The sequence below is a fragment of the Oreochromis aureus genome, linkage group 13, assembly GCF_013358895.1.
Source record: "Oreochromis aureus strain Israel breed Guangdong linkage group 13, ZZ_aureus, whole genome shotgun sequence".
Classification (NCBI taxonomy): Eukaryota; Metazoa; Chordata; class Actinopteri; order Cichliformes; family Cichlidae; genus Oreochromis; species Oreochromis aureus.
Genome location: NC_052954.1, coordinates 32,695,146 through 32,716,874, shown reverse-complemented (window position 1 = coordinate 32,716,874; position 21,729 = coordinate 32,695,146). Strand labels below are relative to the sequence as shown.

Sequence of the window (21,729 nt, the reverse complement as noted above, 5' to 3'; positions counted from 1 at the left end):
GTGTTAGTGTAGGGTCTACCTTACAGTATAAAGCACCTTGAGGTGACTGTTGCTGTGATTTGGTGCTGTATAAATAAAATTGAATTGAATTAAATGATGTACCTCAGCAACTGCTGACCCTGCTCTGTGTCGCTTCCACTTTGTTATAACACCACTAAAATCTGACTCTACCGTCTCACAGTGATTCGAACTATGCAGAGCCCAGTGGTCTACTTTAGCCCCAGGGCTCGACATTTGACCCCCCGGGTTTTTCCACAGTGAGGGAAGGTGATACTCTCTGCCACCAGTTTGGCTCCACCCCCACAGCACAGCTACACCTCTTGACGGCAGCGAATGCTTCCAGATGATTGATGAAATAAAAATGTGCTAACCTGATGCGTCTTCTTACAGATGAGAATATTATCTTCATCGTTATCACCGTCTTCTTCGGCTTCGGTCTGATCCGTGGTGTCCATCATCATGCTCTCCTCTTCCTCACACTCATCATCCTCATCCTCCTGGATAAAAACATTTAATGGAGATTTATGTGACAATTAAAGATGTAAACGACATGAAATACTTTGTAAACCATGGTGCGAAAGTGATCTCTTCGTCCTACCTGTACGTCCTCCAGACTGCTTTCAAAGCCCATCAGGGAGCTCGTCCTGCTGCTCCGGAGAGCTTTCCTCTCTGTGCTGTTCATGATGAAGGAAACCTCACCGGCAGACCTCTGTGGCATGAAGGGAAGGGGTTTGGAGGACAGAACTACAACCTGAAAACACACAAGAAGAAAAAGGCAAATATGATGTTTAATACGTATGTGAATATTTGGGAATTCTACCAACAATGCCATAATCTGACATGGCAGGTTAGATATGAATGTAATATGAATAGGTTACAGTGACACAGAGGAATACAATGACTGCATGGTTCTCTTGCTGCACAGATTATCTAAGTCCACATGGAAGATTTTAAACCGTTCAGCCTGTGGACTGTACTTTTCCACTTCTGGGTGGGTGGGGGTGTGTGTGTTGGCACAGTTCCCAAACAGAGGGATGACTTGCAGACTTAATGCAGCCCGGAGCGCACGAACAAACACAATGAAACATGTATGAACCTTCTGCGCCACAGCAGAGAACTTGAGGACGTTGAGCGTCTCGTCGTACATGGAGGCGCACTGGTTGATGTTGACGATCATGCAGGCTTTACCCCGACCACAGAAGAAGCTCTGCAGGTAGTGGGTCAGCTTGCTTTCTCTGAAGGGAACATGCTGCAGCAGCCTGAAGGAGGGAACCGGCAAACAGTACAGAACAGCTTCATTGTGAAACAGTAATCCATTTTTATAACACATTCATCAGCATTAGCACTTGTGTTTGTGTCCACCACCAATGCATTGTTCACACTCCTTTAAGTAGTGGCCTCCAGCATTCTCCAGAGAAGCTACAGTAAGCATTAAACCAGACTGCAAAAAGAGTTTAAAATCAGGCTAAAACAAGATGAGTTGTAGATATCCATCCATCTTTTACGTACAGTGTTCATTCACCACTCTGCATTCAAACATTAGTTTGTCTCTCTCTCTCTCCCTCTGCTCCTCCCTTCACCCTCAGCAGCAGGCTGCTCCTCTCTGAGCAAAGTTCTGAACGAGCTTTCTTCCTGTTCAGAGGGAGTTTTTCCCTTTCCACTGTTACCAAGTGCTCCCTCACATGATTGTCGGGGTTTTCTCCTCTAATATTGTAGGGATATTTAGCCCATGATATAAAGCGTGGCGATTGGTTGATATTGAGTTTTATTTATATCATAAATCACCTAAGACAGAGAGGGAAAGAAGGATGGATAAAACCCTCACTTGGCCTGCTGATTGTGTCTCAGAGCATTGATGCATTTTCCCAGAATGAGCAGCGACGTGTTGATGTTTCCTGCTTCTTTCAGACGCTCTCCTTTGTTGTGAGTCTTCGCACAACGCTCAGAGCCAGCCAGGTCACACAGACACAACCTGGAGACACAAACAGCACAGAGCAGGTGAAGCTTAATTTATACTTCTGTGCTGAATCTAGATAAAGCCAATAAGGTAGTCTATGCAAGCAGCCACAGCAGCATTTACAGTGGGCTTGTGTTGCTTTGGAATTTCTGCTGGGTTTCTGTCTTCCAGTTGATTCTTTCTGTGCCAGCCTTTTGCAAAAACAGTGACATATGTAGTAACCATAAATGCACTGGAGGAAATGACAGTACTGACACGCAGTTACATTTTTAGGAAAGTGCATATCAGCTTACAGCTTACCCTTCCCAGAAGGGTTTGTTGTTACAACATACATATGATATAGATTTGACGAAGAAGCTTAAATCCCACCTCACACAGTTATTTTTAACTATCTGAGAACACGTCAAACACTCGTTTATGTGCACTAGTTTTACTCACTCGCTGACAGTTTGGACCCTCGGTGTCCCGACATCCTCAATCCTCAAAATTCGAATGGAGAAAATACTGTGGCTGCACGAAGAAGAATCACAGCACACATTTCAATGAAAAAAGAAAAAAGCAGAACAATTTCTCAGTAACAGATCCGCCCTCTCATGCAGTTCATGGGGTGACGGCCCAGAGCAGGCGTTGCCTCATATTAAATACATAATTGTAGTGAGGTCTGTAAAATCTCTTCTCTTTCTCACTAGTATTTATTGCCTGATACTGACCCTGACTTTGTCATGTTTAATGATGTCAGAACCTGATCAATCTCGTGCTGTTTAAAAGTCTGAAGAAAAACAAACGTGGAGTTCAGTGTGCAGAGTCTTAAACTGCGGAAATTCACTGCTGCAAACACGTATGACACCGAGCAACGTTCATTGCATGTTGCATGCAGGAAAATACTGTACAAATACAAGTTCACTGGACATAACTGATGATTCCTTAATACTCATTTTAACTTTGCATTCAGTTCTGTCACTTTTGAAAAACCTTGTTGGTCAAAGGGCTGAAGGTGATGTCAGACAGACAGAGAGACTGAAGTGTTAGTGCTGCCTCCTTAAATGACTCAACTATTCACCACTGACGAAACCTTTAGGCTACATCCACACGTGCACGGGTATTTTTGAAAACGAGATTTTCCATTTTCCTTTAAAAAAACAAAACAAAACAAAACAAAAAAAACCTGTCCACACGTGCAGTTTTGAAAACAATATCTCCGTCCACATGTAAACGCTAAAAACGAAATGCTGGCCAATCAGAAGCCTAGAAGCCTGGGAGGGAAACAGTAAACAGGGTTGTGTTCTCTCACAAAACCTTTTTCCTGAACAGGCAGATAACTTTGTGTTACTTTTCAAGTGCCTTCATCATTTCAAACGTTAATAACTAAAGACAGTATTTTGGTTGGTGTAGACTCACATCTTAGAAATAAATAAAATGCATACAGCTTACATAAATTTAATTAAAAAAATTAATTTATTCAAAACCGATGTGGAGATTTGGGTTGTGAGTGTGTCTGTGTTGAATGTAGAAGCCACGTCCAAAGTTCACTCTGACGCCTCTGCTTTTCTCAATGGAGGGACAGTAACTGTGTGTGTGTGTAAAACTGCAGATGGTCAGATTAACAGCATCAGTATTTTGTCTCTATCCACCATTGTAGAAATTTATGTCATTTAAACAATAATGTGGCGTAAAGCGTGACGTCAAAAACGACGCACACTTTGACGTTGCGTGAGTAAATCTCTGTTTTTCTCGTCCACACCTAAACCCAAAGTGTGAGTACTGGGCTGCCAGGACTTCCTCCATAATACAACACATTCATTCACATTCTTAGAGCGCCTACTCCAAAGAGTCTCAGTGCGGTTGGTCCACACCTGAGTTCATTTCACACGTCCACACGTATTTCTGAAAACGCCGCTTTTTCCATGCGTTTGGGCCTTTCGTCCACATATAAACGCCGTTTTAAATCACTGAAAACTGAGACTTTTTAAAACATAGTTTTTGCGTTTACATGTGGACGAGGAAAACAGATTTATTCACCCAACGTCAAAGCTGTGTGCCATGTTATTGTTTACATGAGATGAATTTCTACAATGACAGAGACAAAATACTGCTGCTGCTGTTTTCACACACAGTTACTGTCCCTGTATTTAGACAGACTGCTTCTGTGCGCCGTCTTTGTTTACGCTTTCCCTCCCAGACTTCTGATTGGCCAACATTTCTACACGGTTAGGATTATTTGGTCACCTGTTGCTTTGGCGTGTTCTTGACAGTCTTTGACTTCGTTTACATGCAGATGGAGATATATTTCCAAAACTGCACGTGTGATGGGATTTGTTAACATCCACTGTTTATAAAAACACCCGTGTACGTGTGGACGCAGTCTGGGCCTAAATGCTGCAGCTTGTCGTCCTCACCTCCTGCTGGACAGGTGATTAAGTCGAGTGGAGGAGAAGCTCTGGTTCTTCTTTCCCAGCTTCATCACCATGTACGCCTCTTCGGCACTGTTAACCTGAACCCAGCGCAGATCTAGATGGAAATACACAAACACAGCGTACGAGTCACTGAGAAGGCTCTCGTACAGTCTTATAAGAAACTTACGATAAAGCTGACATTTACTTCTGCTTTTACTTATAATTTTAGATTTGACCTTTGACAAACGCGTTTCCCTTGACATCCTGCGAGAGGCGCAGTGCTGTTCTCCTCAGGGCCCCACCAGGCGCCACTTCCAGGAGGTCGTGAATGTTCTCGTTGTAAATTTCACAGAAAGAAACCCAAACAGAGAACCTGGTGTTAGCTTCCACCTCCAGTGAGATTTCACCCTCTGCATTGGTCCACAGCATGGAGGTGCCTGCAGCAGACACACACACACACACACACACACACACACACACACACACACACACACACACACACACGCACGCACGCACGCACACACACACACACACACACACACACACACACACACACACACACACACACACACACACACACACACACACACACACACACACACACACACACACACACACACACAGTATCATCCCCACTGCTGTGGAAAATCTGCACTGTGCTTTTGTAAAATACATTCCTGTCTTGGAGCTTAATCTGTAATGTTAACATTAACAGCACAGACATGTTCAGTGTTGCATGCACTACATTAAAATGTAAAACTTGCCTTCACTGACAGTCCTGTTGGTCGAGTTCAACAGACTGATGTTGGTCTTTGCACTCTAAAGTAAAAATAATAAAATATTATAAATACATTAAAAAAACATGTGTGGCTGATAAGCAAGAGCAGACAAAAAGCTTTAGAGAAGAGTTCACCACATGATTGAGATTCAGCAAAGACTCATCACAAGCTTTAAAATGGTTTACACGATGCAACAGTGAAATAAAACTACTCCTGCATTTCTGAAAACCAGAAACCAGTGTGAGTTCAGAGCAAATATTTAAGCTTGCAGAGCTGTGCAATGCTTTCTTTGAGCCATATATTAACACCCTGTTAGAGCCCTGCTGATATTTGAGTCTAGTTGCAATCCTATGTTCTTGTGCACCTGTTTGTTTTCCCTCTCTGCTCACGAGGATCTTTGAGTGTCTGTCTGCAGGGCTCATTGGTGTGCATGATGAATGGTTCTGCTAGCACCTGGCTCTTCCTCACATCCTACTGTTTAAAACGTTCCTCCGGCGACTGACAGAAACAGCGTCTCAGTCCTGTCCTCAGCCTCCCAAATGTTTGAAATTGGACCTTCTCTCTGTTTCTTATGCAAAGATGTGACTTTTGTTAGGTCTAGTTTGGTTTGTACTGCACGTTTCTTTGTCATCGGAGGGGTGGGGGAGATTAGGTGCAATGAGGCACAGCTGATACATTTCTATATTTGACTGCAAATATGTTTTTTGAAAATATTGCCAACAAGCTCCCAAAAAACAAAAACAAACAAACAAAGGTAAAACACAGCTTCAATTCTTTAAAACACAACAGAACAACGTTCAAAACCTTCCAGAACAGACGATCACTGATTGGCCGCACAGGGTGGGTGTCGGGTGTTCCCACAGCAGAGTATTTCTCCATGCATCATGTCACCCTCTAATCAGTTTCACCCCCCAAAAAATGGCCTTGCAACATTCTTACTTCTTCACTGTCAGGAAATGCCTCCGACAACACGTTTATGACTGCAGTTACACACACACACACACACACACACACACACACACACACACACACATTGACAAAGCAGAACTTTGTGCCATGCTCAAACATGCCGCATGTGAAGGACTCAAAATGTGGTTTTAGTGTCAGGGTTAGTTAGGTTGTGGTTAGGTTTAGGCATTCATTTTTGATGGTTAAGGTTAGGGAAAGTATTATGTTACTTAGGTGTCCCCACAAAGATATGAAAACACAGTGTGTGTGTGTGTCTGCTTACACACACACATTACCTCTTTTAGCTGTCTGAGGAGGCTTCGTTTGAACAATGCTTCCTCCGTCTGCTGCTCCACAGTGAGCCTTGTGAACTCTCGGCAGCGATGCGGCTTGATGCTCATTCCAGGGAAAACCTTTTCATCGATGCTGCTGAAGATGACATCGAGAGACCTGGGCAGGATGCCGGCGTCAGAATCCGGACCTTGAGTGACAAAAGCATGATGATGAACTGTGACACATCGACAGGCAGTCGTGTTTTATTAGCTTTCAAAGTCAGTCAGTTATTACCATACAATAAAAGTAATAAAAGTATGAAGTGTTAAATCGTGAAGTGAGAATCACATCAAGGGAAGGGATGAGAATCAACAACTGGTTCCCAGTAGTTCAATTCCTTGGAACTGGCGATCTGCTTGCACTATGATTGGCTGATTTCGTGGAGTAGTATAATGAATGACTTTTGCCTGGGAGTAATTAAGTAACTTGCTGCATCACTTTAGCAAAAAGTATCCTGTGCAATCCTTTTTTAAGTAACAACTCCAACACTGATCACAACAAAGAGCAGGAATGCCTCCAACATGCACAAACAGGTGACCGCACAGCATCAATGTCTTTGAAATCCTGCTGAGAGACGGTGCCGACTTTTAACATGGTGAAAACAAAAATCGATAATGAATCAGAAATCAGCGAAATTCTTATCGATTCTCATCCCTAATCAAGGGAATGAAGTACAATTAATTTCTTACTGTAAAATCCATCATCATCATCATCATCATCATCAACCAGCCAGCCCACACAAGTTTGTTAGCCTTTACAATAAAAACTCAAAACACTGATTCTGATCTCACTTCTACAGCCTGCTTCACAAGCCTGAGTATGAAAGCCATACAGGCTGTTTAATGAGATCAAACACCTTCCAAAGGAAAAGCAAAAAAATTCTTTTTTAAAAGGAAAACTCAGTGACTCTGTCGAATAGTCCTGGTAGTCGTATATAAAAGTGAAGCCAAAGTTTGAATTGCGACTTGCTAGGTATTATTTCTTTATTTCTTTTTTTTTTTTTTTTTTTTTAAACATCTTTTCATGTTGGAGTATAGAGTTCATCAAAACAGGTTCAAGACAGCAGCTGGATGAGATCCAGTGTTGAAGACAGTGGACTCACAATCATGTGAGTGTTTGTTGCTGTTACACAGATCCACCACAAGATGGCGTCAGTCAGATGGTTTCATACAAAGCAGCAAAGCAACTTTTCTTGACATAAAAAGTGATGCACTTCAGGACATGAGGGACTGCCACATACCGAGGAATGTAAAGGTCTTCCCAGCATTTGTGACTCCATAAGTGAAAACCAGAGAGTTTCTGCCTTCGAGAACATCTTTCACCAAATCCTTCACCGTGCCTGCAAACAGCTCTCTCTGTGTTGTCTCAGGGCCATACACCTGTCCAAGGAAGGGAAAAAGGCACATCTGTACTGAGGGTAAACTTATCGTCTCACATTTAAATATAAGGAATTCTCCAACATTCTGGCCTCAGACTGAGCAAAAAAGGCAAGGAATGGATCATTTACAAGAACTTCAGAATCTTTCTGTGGATGTCGATGATAAAAACACTTTGTGACACCAGGAAACACCAACCTGAGAGAACTGGAAGCGCTGTCCAGTCTGTGGAAAACCTTTGTCGGTGCTCAGTCTTGCTGAGAGGGACGAACTGGGAGGCTTGAGCAGAACTGTGTCAGGGAGCTCGATGCTAACACAGTCCTGTTAGTGAATGAATAAATAACAGGAGGAACAAAGACAGAGGTTATTCTGGTTCAGTTTACATTCACTTAACATGATCTGCAGAAGCATCAGCAGAACCTCATCATTTTGACACTGTAGCAGAAGTTCTCCACCACATAACAAAGCCTGTTCTGTTTATTCGATGGCCTTTGAATTCAGTTTCTGCACTTTGAACACAAATTCAGTTCCAATCAATATCCATCCATCCATCCATCCATCCATCCATCCTCATCCGCTTTATCCGAGATCGGGTCGCGGGGGCAGCAGCCTAAGCAGAGAAGCCCAGACCTCCTCTCCCCAGCCACCTCCTCCAGCTCATCCGGGGAACACCAATGCGTTCCCAGGCCAGCCGAGAGATATAATCTCTCCAGCGCGTCCTGGGTCTGCCCTGGGCCTCCTCCCGGTGGGACATGCCCGAACACCTCACCCAGGAGGCGCCCAGGGGCATCCTTGTCAGATGCCCGAACCACCTCAACTGGCTCCTTTCGATGTGGAGGAGCAGCGGCTCTACTCTGAGCCCCTCCCGGATGGCCGAACTTCTCACCCTATCTCTAAGGGAGAGGCCAGCCACCCTTCGGAGGAAGCTCATTTCTGCCGCTTGTATCCGCGATCTCGTTCTTTTCGGTCACTACCCACAGCTCGTGGCCATAGGTGAGGGTCGGGACGAGATCGACCGGTCAATTGAGAGCTTCGCTTACACACTCAGCTCCCTCTTCACCACGACGGACCGGTGCAGCGTCCGCATCACGGCAGCCGCAGCACCAATCCGCCTGTCGATCTCCGGCCCTTCTCCCATCACTCGCGAACAAGACCCCGAGATACTTAAACTCCTCCACTTGGGGCAAGAACTCATCCCGACCCGGAGTGGGCACTCCACCCTTTTTCCGGCTGAGAACCATGGCCTCAGATTTGGAGGTGCTGATCCTCATTCCCGCTGCTTCACACTCGGCTGCGAACCGCTCCAGTGCGAGCTGGAGGCCCTCACCCGATGAAGCCAACAGAACCACATCATCCGCAAAAGCAGAGATGAGATTCTGAGGCCACCAAGTGAAAGCCCTCCGCCACTTGGCTGCGCCTAGAAATCCTGTCCATAAAAATTATGAACAGAATCGGTGATAAAGGGCAGCCCTGGCGGAGCCCATCACCCACCGGAAACGAGTCCGACTTATTGCCGGCAATGCGAACCAAACTCTTACAACGGTTGTATAGGGATCGAATGGCCCGTAGCAATGGACCAGACACCCTATACTCCCCCGCAACACCTCCCACAGGACACCCGAGGGACACGGTCGAATGCCTTCTCCAAGTCCACAAAACACATGTAGACTGGTTGGGCAAACTCCCATGCACCCTCGAGTATCCTTGAGAGGATAAAGAGCTGGTCCAGTGTTCCGCGACCAGGACAAAAACCGCATTGTTCCTCCTGTATCCGAGGTTCGACTAACGGACGAACTCTCCTTTCCAGCACCCTGGCATAGACTTTCCCAGGAGGCTGAGGAGTGTGATCCCCTGTAGTTGGAACACACCCTCCGGTCCCCTTCTTAAAGATGGGGACCACCACCCGGTCTGCCAGTCCAGGGGTACTGCCCCTGATCTCCACGCAACATTGCAGAGGCGTGTCAACCAGGACAGCCCTACAACGTCCAGAGCCTTCAGGAACTCGGGCGGACCTCATCAACACCAGGGGCTCTGCCACCGAGGAGTTGTTTAACTGCCTCAGTGACCTCGACCCCAGAAATTGGCGGGTCATTCCCTCATCCCCAGACTCTGCTTCCTCCTCAGAAGACGTGTCAGTGGGATTAAGGAGGTCCTCAGTATTCCTTCCACCGCCTGACAATTTTCTCAGTCGGCGTCAGCAGCGCACCGCCAGCACTATACACAGTGCAGGTAGAGCACCGCTTTCCCCTCCTGAGACGCCTGACGATTTGCCAGAATCTCTTCGAGGCAGTCCGAAAGTCTTTTTCCATGGCCTCTCCGAACTCCTCCCACACCCGAGTTTTTGCTCGGGTCCAGCATATTAATTACTCTCATGTCTATGACTTCATTCTTTTTTTACCTGAGACTCTCCACTGTTTGTCTCTGCTGAGGTGAAAGGTCGGACTCGGAGGTAGACCTGAAGGTGCTCTTTCTCCTCGGTGCAGTAATCCTGCAGGAAACATTGGATTTCAGTGAAAATCACAAAGTGAAAGATGAGATTTTTGGTGTTACGTTCAGTTTCCACAACAGGCTATGGATGGATATGTAGGTGTTTATACATAAGGTTCCATTAACACTTCATTATTGGTTCATAATCAGTTTCATCTGTGGGAAATCGGGGGCCTGCACATGTTTTTAACATCAGCAAAACAGTTTCATTACCTCCGAGTCTGAACCTGAGGCCTGCCACCAACACCAAGGCTGAAAGGTTAACCCTGACTCTTTTCCACATGATGAGCAGGAACACAAAAGCATAAAATATCCTCCAAGACATGAGCCATTTTTATAGCAGTCTATAAACATGTTCATTTGTGCTGTAAACTTTTCAACATGGGAGCCTACAGGGACTGGACCACTTCTGGAGCCTCTAGTGGCTCTTAGAGGAACTGCAGTTTTTGGCTTAATTCTTCACATCTGAAGTTTGCTGCTTGCCAAATCCCAAAATGTATAACCAAGTACCTAAATATCTTAATAGTCAAATATATGCATCTTACCCAACTCAACACACTGAAGAAACAGAGTAAATGAAAGCTTGAATTTGACTTGGGTGCAAAAAAGCTCCACTGTTTCCAGTTTAATGTTTTAATGTTACCTAGGAGTCCGTGCCAGACTAAAACACATTCATAGTGCTGGTGTGCAGAGTAAAGGGTCATAGACACTAATCCCATTTCCACACATGCACTGCAGTCCCAAACCTTCCCAGACACTGGTCAGAGGCACCAACACAAATGTCGCAGCAGAGCTGGACTGCACATTAAAATGTTTTTTAAATGCACCAGCTCTCTTGTACAAAGCCAATAGGAAAACATAGCGTTCCATGCATCAGCTCCACAATATATTATATTACAAACGTCATGCATTTATGTTCCCTGGTGCAATGAGACAAGCCCGGATGTCTGAGAACCACGCGTCAGCCTCAGATGATGATTTTGTACCTAAAAAGGAGCTACTTCAAACACGGTGAAGAAGCTGGTGATGTGAGACCCAGATGCAAACAAATGACACTAGTTACACTTCATATGACAGGAAAAGTAAACGCGCATGGAAATTACAAATGGGGTTACATATTGGAGAAGCAGAGCTTTGAGCTCGACCGAGCTACAACATCCCAGGTAGAAAACACTTTTCACATTTATTCTGTGAATATTGTGCAGCTCCAGACAAGTCACAAGGTTACCGTGGTTACTTATTTTTGCTGCATCACTGGATGTGATGCTGTCTCACTACTGCTGCTGGGAACTTGCTTTCAATAAACTGACAGTTCAAATTTGGGAGTGTGTAAGGATAGGACGTTTACATCATTTACAGTTAAGCCCATAATTATTCATACCCCTGCCAAATTTTGACTTAAAGTTACTTTTGTTCAACTAGCAAGTTATTTTTTGAGCAGAAATGACACAGGTGTCTCCCCAAAGATAATAAGACAATGTACAAGAGGCATCATTGTGGAAAAAAATATTTCTCAGGTTTTATTTATATTTTAGCAAAAAGTATCATGTCCAGAATTATTCATACCCTTCTCAATAATCAATAGAAAAGCCTTTATTGGCTATTACAGCAATCAAACGCTTCCTATAATTGCAGACCAGCTTTTTGCATGTCTCCACAGGCATTTTTGCCCATTCATCTTTAGCAATGAGCTCCAAATCTTTCAGGTTGGAGGGTCTTCTTGCCATCACCCTGATCTTTAGCTCCCTCCACAGATTCTCAATTGATTCAAGTCAGGACTCTGGCTAGGCCACTGCAAAACGTTAATGTTGTTGTCTGCTAACCATTTCTTCACCACGTTTGCTGTATGTTTTGGGTCATTGTCGTGCTAAAATGTCCACTGGTTCCCAAGACCAAGTTTTTCTGCAGACTGCCTGATGTTGTTGTTGAGAATCTTCATGTATTGCTCTTTTTCATGGTGCTGTTTACTGTGATTAGGTTCCCTGGTCCATTGGCTAAAAACACCCCCAAAGCATTAGGTTCCCACCACCATGTTTGACATTGGGGATGGTGTTCTTTGGGTTGAAGGCTTCTCCATTTTTATGCCAAATGAAGGCAACATCATTGTGACCAAATAATTCAATTTTTGTTTCATCTGACCATAACACTGAAGACCAGAAGTCTTATTCTTTGTCCAGATGACCATTTGCAAAGGCCAAATGAGCTTTTGCATGCCTTAGAAGTGCCTGGAGAAGTGGCGTTTTCCTTGGTCTGCATCCGTGGAACCCAACAGTGTCCGTTGGACTGTCTGCCTTGAGACATTGCCACCAGCAGAGCCCAGATTCACCAGAATGGCCTTGGTGGTGATCCTTGGATTCTTTTTCACCTCTCTCACTATTCTCCTGGCCAGCACAGGTTTCATTTTTGGCTTCCGACAACGTCCTCTGAGATTTTCCACAGTGCGGAACATCTTGTATTTTGTAATAATACTTTGCACTGTGGCCACTGGAACTTGAAAACATTTGGATATGGCCTTGTAGCCCATTCCTCACTTGTGAGCAGCCACAATGCACAGCTGCAGGTCCTCACTGAGTTCCTTTGTCTTAGCCATGACTGTCCACAGACCACCTGCAGAGAGCTGCTGTTTTTCAACTGTTGAGTTGATTAAAACAGCTATTTCCAATTAATCAGGGTAATTAGGATGCTTTAGAACAGCTTTGACTATTTGGAATGGTATGGAACTTTGGATTTTCCCAGAGACTGTGACAGTTTGTAAAGGGTATGAATAATTCTGGACATGATACTTTTTGCTCAAATGTAAATAAAAGCTGAGAAATATTTTTTTCCACAATGATGCCTCTTGTACATCATCTTATTATCTTTTGTGAGACGCCTGTGTCATTTCCAGTCAAAAAATAACTTTCTAGTTGAATAAAAGTAACTTTAAGTCAAAATTTGCCAGGGGTATGAATAATTATGGGCTTAACTGTACGTTTCCTACTGTCTGCAAACAACAACAAATCACTGTTCAGTAAACTTTCTTGAAACATCCTGACATAATTTTGTTGCATATTAACACCACATTCTGCCTCCAGGTCTGCCGGCCTCCCCACCAACAGTCACTGAACAATCGTCTGTGGAACAGTGGACTATGTTATTTATAAAGTTTCAATCCAATTTAATTTAATTTGTTTATTAATATATTTTACTTTTACCATGTGATTCATTTAGTATTGTAATTTCCACTTTTTTTGTAACCTTAATTGAATATTTTTTGTCTTTTATTGGTTCCATCTGCCACCCAGTGGGTTTTTTCCTCCCTTTCACACTAACAGCGTGAAGCCATAATTGTCTATTGCAGACACATAGCCAGCCGCCCAGACAGACATATTAAATATTGCACACATTGTAATGCTGGTGATTTTCCACTGGCTATGGCTAAAAGCCATTAGGAGGGGTGCCAAAAAATCCCTATCTGCAGGAAAAACCTTGACTAAACCAACAACAATAAGCAGTGCTATCAGCAGCAGCTATCAGGCCAACTGAATTTAAAGTTAAACATGAAGTCAGCCCAGAGAAACAAACCACAGCAGTGGTTAATAACTCCTGTATGTCAAGAACCTGAAGTCTTGGATCTGATTTAGAATCCATCCGATTATTTAACGATATTCAGCATTATTTCTTCCTCTTTCTGCACTTGCTGCTCTGTGGCCTACAGAAAAACACATCACTTCTGTTTCTATTATTCGTTTCATTTAAGAAGGGCCAGTGAACAATGTTTAATATGTACATGTGGGTACATCATGTAAAAGTGACAGGTTTTTTGCCCTTATAGTTCCTGGAAGGTACAGCCTTTATAAAAAATAAATAAATAAATAAATGAATAAACAGAAACAGGAAAAATAGACTTAAAACAACATAAAAGAACAAGAAAGCACACAAAATTTGCATAGCTAAACTAGGGAACAATGACAGCCTCAGACTGCACGCACAGCATGCACACATGAAGATAAGTAAACCACTGGGTAAATGCTGCAGTGTTATGATAAGTGCTGGCTTATATGGGGTCATGTGATTGCTGGGGATTCTCCCTTTACTCTTTACCTTAACCACATTAAGCATTTTGAGGCGACTTGCTGTGAATTTGTGCGACATATATAAGACTGAACTGAAATTAGGAAGCAGCAGACAGGCAGAGCTGTGACAGTCCAAACAAGATAATTTACACATAAATAATAATAACAAGGCTGAAATGTGTTATTAATGTTTTCAAATACTGTGTCCAGTTATATCAGTCTGTTCACATGTAATGCAAGTTGTTTGGCTGTCAGATAAAAACCATTTAGCTCAAATACGCTGCCAATCAAATGGTGCATTTAATGTCTTTAAATGCAACACTGGAACAACATTTCTTGCTTTCTAAGAAACAGTGATTAGTCATTTTTATAAATATTTCAGACACTTTCCTGGTATCTCTACAGATACCTCTGAAAGAAGAGAGAGTGGATGTCTCCCATCAGTCTGCAGCAAAGTTTAAAAGGAAATCAGCCCAATTTAAAGATGGCTCAACTAAACTAAACTAGTTCGTCTGCATTCTGACAGCTTTGGTTTTAACCTCCTCAGATCCACCAGATGCTTGTTGATCAGGTGGTTTGATAAAAGACTCTTGATGGCTTTTTCATTGCAATCACAGTAAAAAGCGCTGCTCTTGTCAACTTTAGAAAACTTTTTTCTCTCACTCCACCCGGCTTCAGCTACTCAACATCTCCGTCACTCCCTGTGAGTCTCTAAGAACCAAGACTGTGGCTTCAACATAAACTACAGCAGTAACTTTCACTGCTGTTGTGAAATGAAAAACGGAGACAGCTGGGACTAAGTCTGCAAATACTTTTTTTTTTTTTTAAGTGCTAGAGTCATCTATTTATAGCTGAAAAACTAATTGATGTATTTGCCCTGTTGAGTCCTTCACCACCAGCAGTGTCCTCCTGCTGAGTTTTCCACACCACTTTCTTTCAGTTGCCTCATACGCTTCGTTTACTGTGACAACAATCCACCACTTTGCTTCACAGGCGAACTTTAGCTGGCCATTCAAATCCCCTGACATACTTTTTTTGGTTATTAGTCCCGTTTAACGCTGCTTCTGAATAACAGTCTTCCCTGTGTTAACAAATAACACATGAATGACTGATGAACTGTTCTGTTTTAGTCTAAATTTGGACACCAAGATTAAATTATTATTATTTTGACAGCAAATATATATCAGTTCCTTTATTACTACTAATAACAAGTCAGTATCAGTCCAGGAAAAGTTACATCAATGAAATCCTCGTTTTATTTGTAAAAGATTTAATAAATGATCTATTTATATCATTTTTTATGTATAAGGTTCTGACTGCATGGAGACATTTGGGGTGCAGTTACTGAAGAATTGTGGATAGAAATGTTTAGAAAATGGCCCAAAATAGGCTGAATCCGTACACATTTCTGTTTAATAGAGTGTGTGCTTGGACCGATTCTTAGGCACGAAACCCCCAGATGTACAGCCAAGTGTGTGCATGCTGCTGTAAACACTTCATAATGTTTTAAACATAGTAGGTATCCCGTATCACGTTATTTGACCCTTATGGTCAACACAAGCGTTTATGTCAGCACTGTATAAAAGACCTGGTTTACCTGTGAGTCTGGTAAGGTGCCAACTTCTGATAAGTGCGCCCCTTTCAAAACGTCAGCTTCTACCTGTTCCTGCTTGTCAGCCTTGTCCAGGCATGATTCCATCATCCTGCAACAACAACAACAACAACAACAACAAAATGAGAAAGCAACTGTAGATTTAAAAATGAACTGTCAAAAAAACCCCACGATGTTAAATGATCACACATACACAAACTCGCTGTACAAAAACATGAAATTTATCAATGTAGTATGGTTATCAAGTTGGTGCAAATCCCGCCCTTCAAAAAGCAGGCGTTTCGGAGGGTCGCTGTGAATTCGGCAAACAAATAAATAAACAAAAGAAGTCAGTCAGCTTCGTTAGCCAACAACTGATTAGCTCATTGCTACGATTTAACTGCTAAGCTAGCCAGCTAACAACAATGGTTAGCACTGCAGGGGAAAAAACCGTAACAATAGATTTCTGAGCGTTTTTACCAAGTCACAGCCAAACGTCATCACTGTGTCATCGATGTCTATTCCAGACACTCGTGCACTTTTCATTGGTGTATCACAAAATTCTGATTAGTGCCACTTTACACTTGAGAAGGAGCCGCACCTGTCAGTTAATAATCACAACACATTTTAACAAATGTCCGGCATCCTTTCCGAAACAGGAGTCGGACAGTAACCGTTAAACTGGGATACTACTCGACAAACATACTCACGTTGCTGTTATATCTGGAACATCGGGTGCTAAAACAGAAGAATATTCTTTTGTATGCTAACCAACGTAGAGCTAAACAAAATAACAGGACGGCGCTCTGAGTTTGAAACGGACCAATCGGCTTCGACAAGAAACTGCACATGCGTGCTTTGTGTTGCGTTCATATGTAAGGCGTACAGGCGGATATTAGAACTCGTAAATAAACCAGCGGAGATCTCTATAAAGCGTCTGTTATCAGGCTGTTATCAACCAGTTATGATATGAGTGGTTAGAATACAAAGTAAAAGATTAAATTGTTAAATTAGCTCATCTAAAAAAAAACATTTAATTTATTTTAGAGTCATTAAAACCAAAATACATCAAAATCTCGCTAGTTCAGGTTTTAATGACGTGATGAAGAGTTAGTTTTTAGTTGATGGTAAAATGAGAGGACAAAAAGTGAATTTGACTCTTTCCTTGGGCTTAGTGAAATGTGGGATTCACGATGTTCATAATCTGTAAACAAAAACTCTATGTCACAAAAGGGACCTAGTTTTGATGTTATTTGTCCCACCAAAAATCAGAAAGGTTTTTATAAAAAAGGTTAAAGGTTTTCTCATTACACAAATAAAGTAAAGTTTCCACAGACACATAAAAAGAAGGTTGACTTTAACATGCTCAAGATGTGAGTCTAGGCTATACCGAGTCCCTGAAGCGGCCGGCCGTTTCACTGGAGGGCTTCAACATGTCTTTATAAGTAATTTATTTTTTTCAGTTTTAACTCCGGAAAGCTCTCCTCCAGTCAGATGCTTAATCAGTCAGACAGACATCAGCCACAGTGGAGGGAGGATAGTAGTCCACACCAGTTTATCCATTATGTCTCTGAATATCCCAGGAGTGATAGTGATGGTGCTTTTCTACGGGCTGGTGCTCGGTACCGGCATCTGGGCTTCATTAAAATCCAAAAGAGACCAGAAGAAATGTGAGACCACTGGCATGGAGATGGCCCTGCTGGGAAACAGACGCATAAGCTGGGTGGTGGGGATCTTCACAATGACAGGTGAGGAGAACACCTGAGAACCTGCAGGTGTTACATTCAGTGTCTGCAACAGGGAATAAATTAATAAACAAATAAATAAATAGTTTGGGTTAAAAAAAAAATCAATATGGATAAAAGCATTGTACAGAATCTGGCAAAATGTAATTCAGTCTTCACAATAAGTGTCATGCCCCAGTTGTCGAGTGGGTTAAAACTGGGAGGTACCTTTGCTGGACCTGCAGTCTCACCGTGCATGCTGTGGCTACCTGCTCCTCTTCCATCTCCTCTCCCCGGCTGCATCTGCGGCTCCATCTGCCGTTGCTCCAGGATAGTTTAACATTTGTAGTATTTTTCCATTTTACTTTACATGATTATTTGTTTACACTTGTTGAGAGCTAAGGTTTTGGCACCATGGCTCCCGTGTTTTGGCTCCCGTGTATGGGATTCCACTGCAGTGGAATCCCATACACGGGAGCTGGAAATTCCCCCAAAAATCTACCAGCCAGATTTAAGGCAGCGCTTTGGCACAGATTTGCTGCCGATTACACTGGACAGTGATTCAAGTTAATGTCATGCCTGAGCCTTTGAGCTCCAAGGCTTAAGTCTGTTAGTCATGTGCAGTGTTGGGACTAACGCGTTATTAAGTAACGCGTTACAGTAACTACGTTATTATTGTGGTAACGAGCACGGTAACTAGTTATTATGCCAAAACCAGGAACGCGTTACTCGTTACTGGGATTTAGATAGGCTCGTTACTCGTTACTTCGTGTGGTGGATATCGCGGAGCTTCCACAGATTCAATAACATTAGCAAGTGGTGGAAGCCAGCAGGTGGATGAAGGAAAGGGGAGGCAAGAGGAGAGACCTGAAGCGGCCGCCGGTCCGCGTGTCAGGTGAACTGAACTTCAGGTAAGAAGTTATGACCTGCAGTCTATCTGAGTCAGATATAAACCAAGTTTAGGTGGAGTTTATTTTCGGTATGCTGACATTTTCGTACTGCGTGCTAGCTAGCATGACGGAGTTTCTATACAGCTGGGTGGGTGCTATGTTACTGATGTTGAACTTTATTTTGTTCATACGGTTAATTATTAGAGTTGCCAACCGTCCCCTAAAAAACAGAATCGTCTGGTATTCAGAGCAAATATTACGCGTTTCGTACTGAGGTGAAAAGGAACACAGTTTGTCCCGGACTTCAGCTACAATGAAAAAGACACAAAGCTGAAGCTGCACAGCTGCCTCTTCTTCTCTCATTCTCTCTCCTGTTTCTACTTCAATCACGAAACTGATCAATGATCAGCTGATCGGCTTTTCTCTCTTGTTTGTTTATCGCCCACTTTGCGCCAGAAAGAGGAAACCAGCGGATGTCGCGTTAAACAACAGCAGCACGTTTAAGCTTGATCAGCTGTTGTTAGAATTTATTTAATATTAATTTCTAGTATCAGCTGATGTTTGCTGGAGCCACAGCTGTAAAAGCTGCTGGTCATGATATCGGTTTGGTTATCTGGTGAGAGGGAAACATGCAGATGAAACCAGGAGATGTCCTTACTGAATCATCAGAGCTGAACAGGTGATGGAGAAACAGGTTTACCTTTTAGGTGACATGGATGAGTTGAAGGAAGTTATGAACTGTTTCTGAGAGACAAATAACACCAGGATCCTTTTCTAAGTAGCTGACAGCTGGTAACTGTGCAGGGGCGGGTCTAGCAAAGTGTTGCCAGGGGCCAGGTAGGGCATTAACAGGGAAAGGGGGCACAAGGAAATACTTTTCTTTATTATTCTCATTTAAAATGTCTCGCTTAAAAAAAAAATAATTATCTGAGTCTTACAACAAACAATTGATAGATTGATACATATATACCATCAGAACAGTGTACATCACTGTCACAACAGTGTTTATTTTCATTCAAAGGCTTTATGATTTTTCCTATAATGGTGGGCGGTCTCTAGTCAAAATGCCGGGGACGATTTTTTGTCCCAGTCCAGCTCTGTATGCAGCTCATCTGCAGTCTGGTGTTACCTACATCTTCCTATTCAGAAGGCAGAATTTCCAAGTTCTGAGTACTGTGAGATTATTCGGTTATCATATGTTACCTTATATATGTAATCAAAGTAGTTGAATTATGATACTGCTGTAGATCATATTATACCCCTTAATATAGAGTGTGTGATCAGTATGTAGTTTTAGTTTGCATTATACTTCTGACTTAAAAGAGTGTGAAAACCATTAGATCTTTTGGATTGACCTGTACTACTCGACACTGTTGAACGTGTTACATGGTTTCTTGACATTTCATACTGCTGAATCATGAAGAGAATGTTGGGTGCAGAAGGCCTTGTTGTTCTGATAGCAGAAGAGACAGACCACATTCAATACCCCCACCTTTACAGAGAGCAGAAAGACAGGGAGCCGAGGTCATAACTTAGGCGCCGTGTGAGAGAAAGAATGTGAATGTTTAGGCTTTTACGACTAGGTGGGGGCCACTAGAGGCTATAAGAAGCTGAGTAACCCGTCACCATTTTGAGACTTGCTGTGACCCTCTGCAGGCAGGTCTCCCCATCATGATGGTTCTTATGCTCTTAAGTGTTGAATTGTATGGAAATAAAGTATTGTTGATTGAGCATTTATACACCGAGTATTGTCCTTCCTTCAGCCCAAAGATTAAAAGAATTGGGAGATTTTAACAGTACAATCAAAAGCACCACGACTGCAGTTTTTGTGTTGGATGTAAAAAGCAGGCTAGAATCATGGCGGCGGTCAACGACGGTCCAGGCGTGGGATTTTCTCATGGAAATGTGCACATTATTTTTCCTTTCTATTGGTAGGTGGCACAGTGCACTTGTGGCATGTAAGCAAGATAGAAGACTGGCAGTCTGGCTGGGTATCCAGTTACAGAAGCAACACATTAACAAGAGAATTCTGAGTAAAACCAAAGTTACTTTCCCTAGTAACTAGTTACTTTGAAAGTAACGAGTAACTTGAAGTAACTGAGTTACTTTTTTAGAGAAGTAACTAGTAATGTAACTAAGTTACTAATTTAAAGTAACTTACCCAACACTGGTCATGTGAGAATTGCTGCACTTCATAATGTGGGAGGAACATTCCACAACAGAGGCATGCTACAATCAGAGGTATCTAAATCTAGAAACAGAGTAATTCCCATGGCATCCGGTGCAACAGGGATACAGTGCTGGAGAAGCTCCTTTCAGAGATTAAAGACAGTCATGAAAGATTTTAGAAGAGAACACTGTCGAGCTTCAACTTGGATGAATGCAAAGACCGCCACTATGGGCAGAAATCTGTGCCATCAGAAACTGAATTTGAATAAGTTAAATTTGAATTTGAATTACTCGGATTGAATCTGAATTGTAACTTGAATGAAAGCTTTTGAAAATTGAATTTGAATTAGTCTAATTTGAAATTGAATTTATGGTTTGAAAATGAATTGATTTGCTTTGAAACTGCATTTTATCCTTTAAAAATTCAGCTCTCGAATAATTTCAGATTCACTTCTCACCATTCAGTTTCAGTTCTACAATTCAATTTCAGTTCCAAAATTCAGTTTTTTGGGACTTACATCCGGTTCCGGTTCAAGCGCAGATTAATAGAACTACAGACTGATAGCGTTACTGACGGGAATCTACAGCGTCTTGAGCTGAATTAAGACTTCAGAAGTCATTCGTCATGTCGAATGACCAGCGGATAAACTCTCAGGTTGGTAATAAATGTATTACATGTATAAGAACAAGCGTCATGTTAACAATTGATAGCCGTACAGTAACCTTTATGCTTATTGTAGCTGCTAGCTAAAAACGCTAATTTAGCGTAGTTTGCCCTGAATTCAGCTTTGACAAACAAATATGATCGACTGTTTCTAGTAGAATTCCAAAGTTGTCATCTTGTACCCTGTCAGAGCCCTGTATGCTTGCAGAGACCCCTACAGTAGGGAAACATGCAAAACGGTGTCCAAACCTTTGTATTTTAGCTTTATTTATGTCTTACACAGCATCCCAACTCTTTAGCTAACTTAATAACTTTAGCTAAAGTGAATAGTTAGTCTAATTCATTAGTGCAGCATTACTGGAT

General features: G+C 42.5%; 1 protein-coding gene across 4 annotated transcripts in view; it reads right to left on the bottom strand.

Moving 5' to 3' along the window:
- The window catches only part of kif20ba (kinesin family member 20Ba), a 65,350-nt gene extending 48,588 nt beyond the window's left edge, over positions 1 to 16,762 (bottom strand). For 3 of the 4 annotated variants that reach the window (XM_031738721.2, XM_039621965.1, XM_039621966.1), the window contains exons 1-14: positions 16,630 to 16,762; positions 15,926 to 16,031; positions 10,185 to 10,274; positions 7,985 to 8,107; positions 7,651 to 7,789; positions 6,374 to 6,558; positions 5,115 to 5,169; positions 4,587 to 4,787; positions 4,354 to 4,465; positions 2,396 to 2,467; positions 1,826 to 1,972; positions 1,097 to 1,259; positions 599 to 751; positions 372 to 497 (exon numbers count right to left, since the gene is read on the bottom strand). In XM_031738721.2, coding sequence (XP_031594581.1) covers positions 372 to 497; positions 599 to 751; positions 1,097 to 1,259; positions 1,826 to 1,972; positions 2,396 to 2,467; positions 4,354 to 4,465; positions 4,587 to 4,787; positions 5,115 to 5,169; positions 6,374 to 6,558; positions 7,651 to 7,789; positions 7,985 to 8,107; positions 10,185 to 10,274; positions 15,926 to 16,030 — 1,671 coding nt within the window. In that variant the 5' untranslated portion in view covers position 16,031; positions 16,630 to 16,762. Of the gene's footprint in view, positions 1 to 371; positions 498 to 598; positions 752 to 1,096; positions 1,260 to 1,825; positions 1,973 to 2,395; positions 2,468 to 4,353; positions 4,466 to 4,586; positions 4,788 to 5,114; positions 5,170 to 6,373; positions 6,559 to 7,650; positions 7,790 to 7,984; positions 8,108 to 10,184; positions 10,275 to 15,925; positions 16,032 to 16,399; positions 16,505 to 16,629 lie in introns of those variants that run through there. The other variant, XM_031738722.2, reaches the window with a different exon arrangement.
- Positions 16,763 to 21,729: the final 4,967 nt, after the last annotated feature.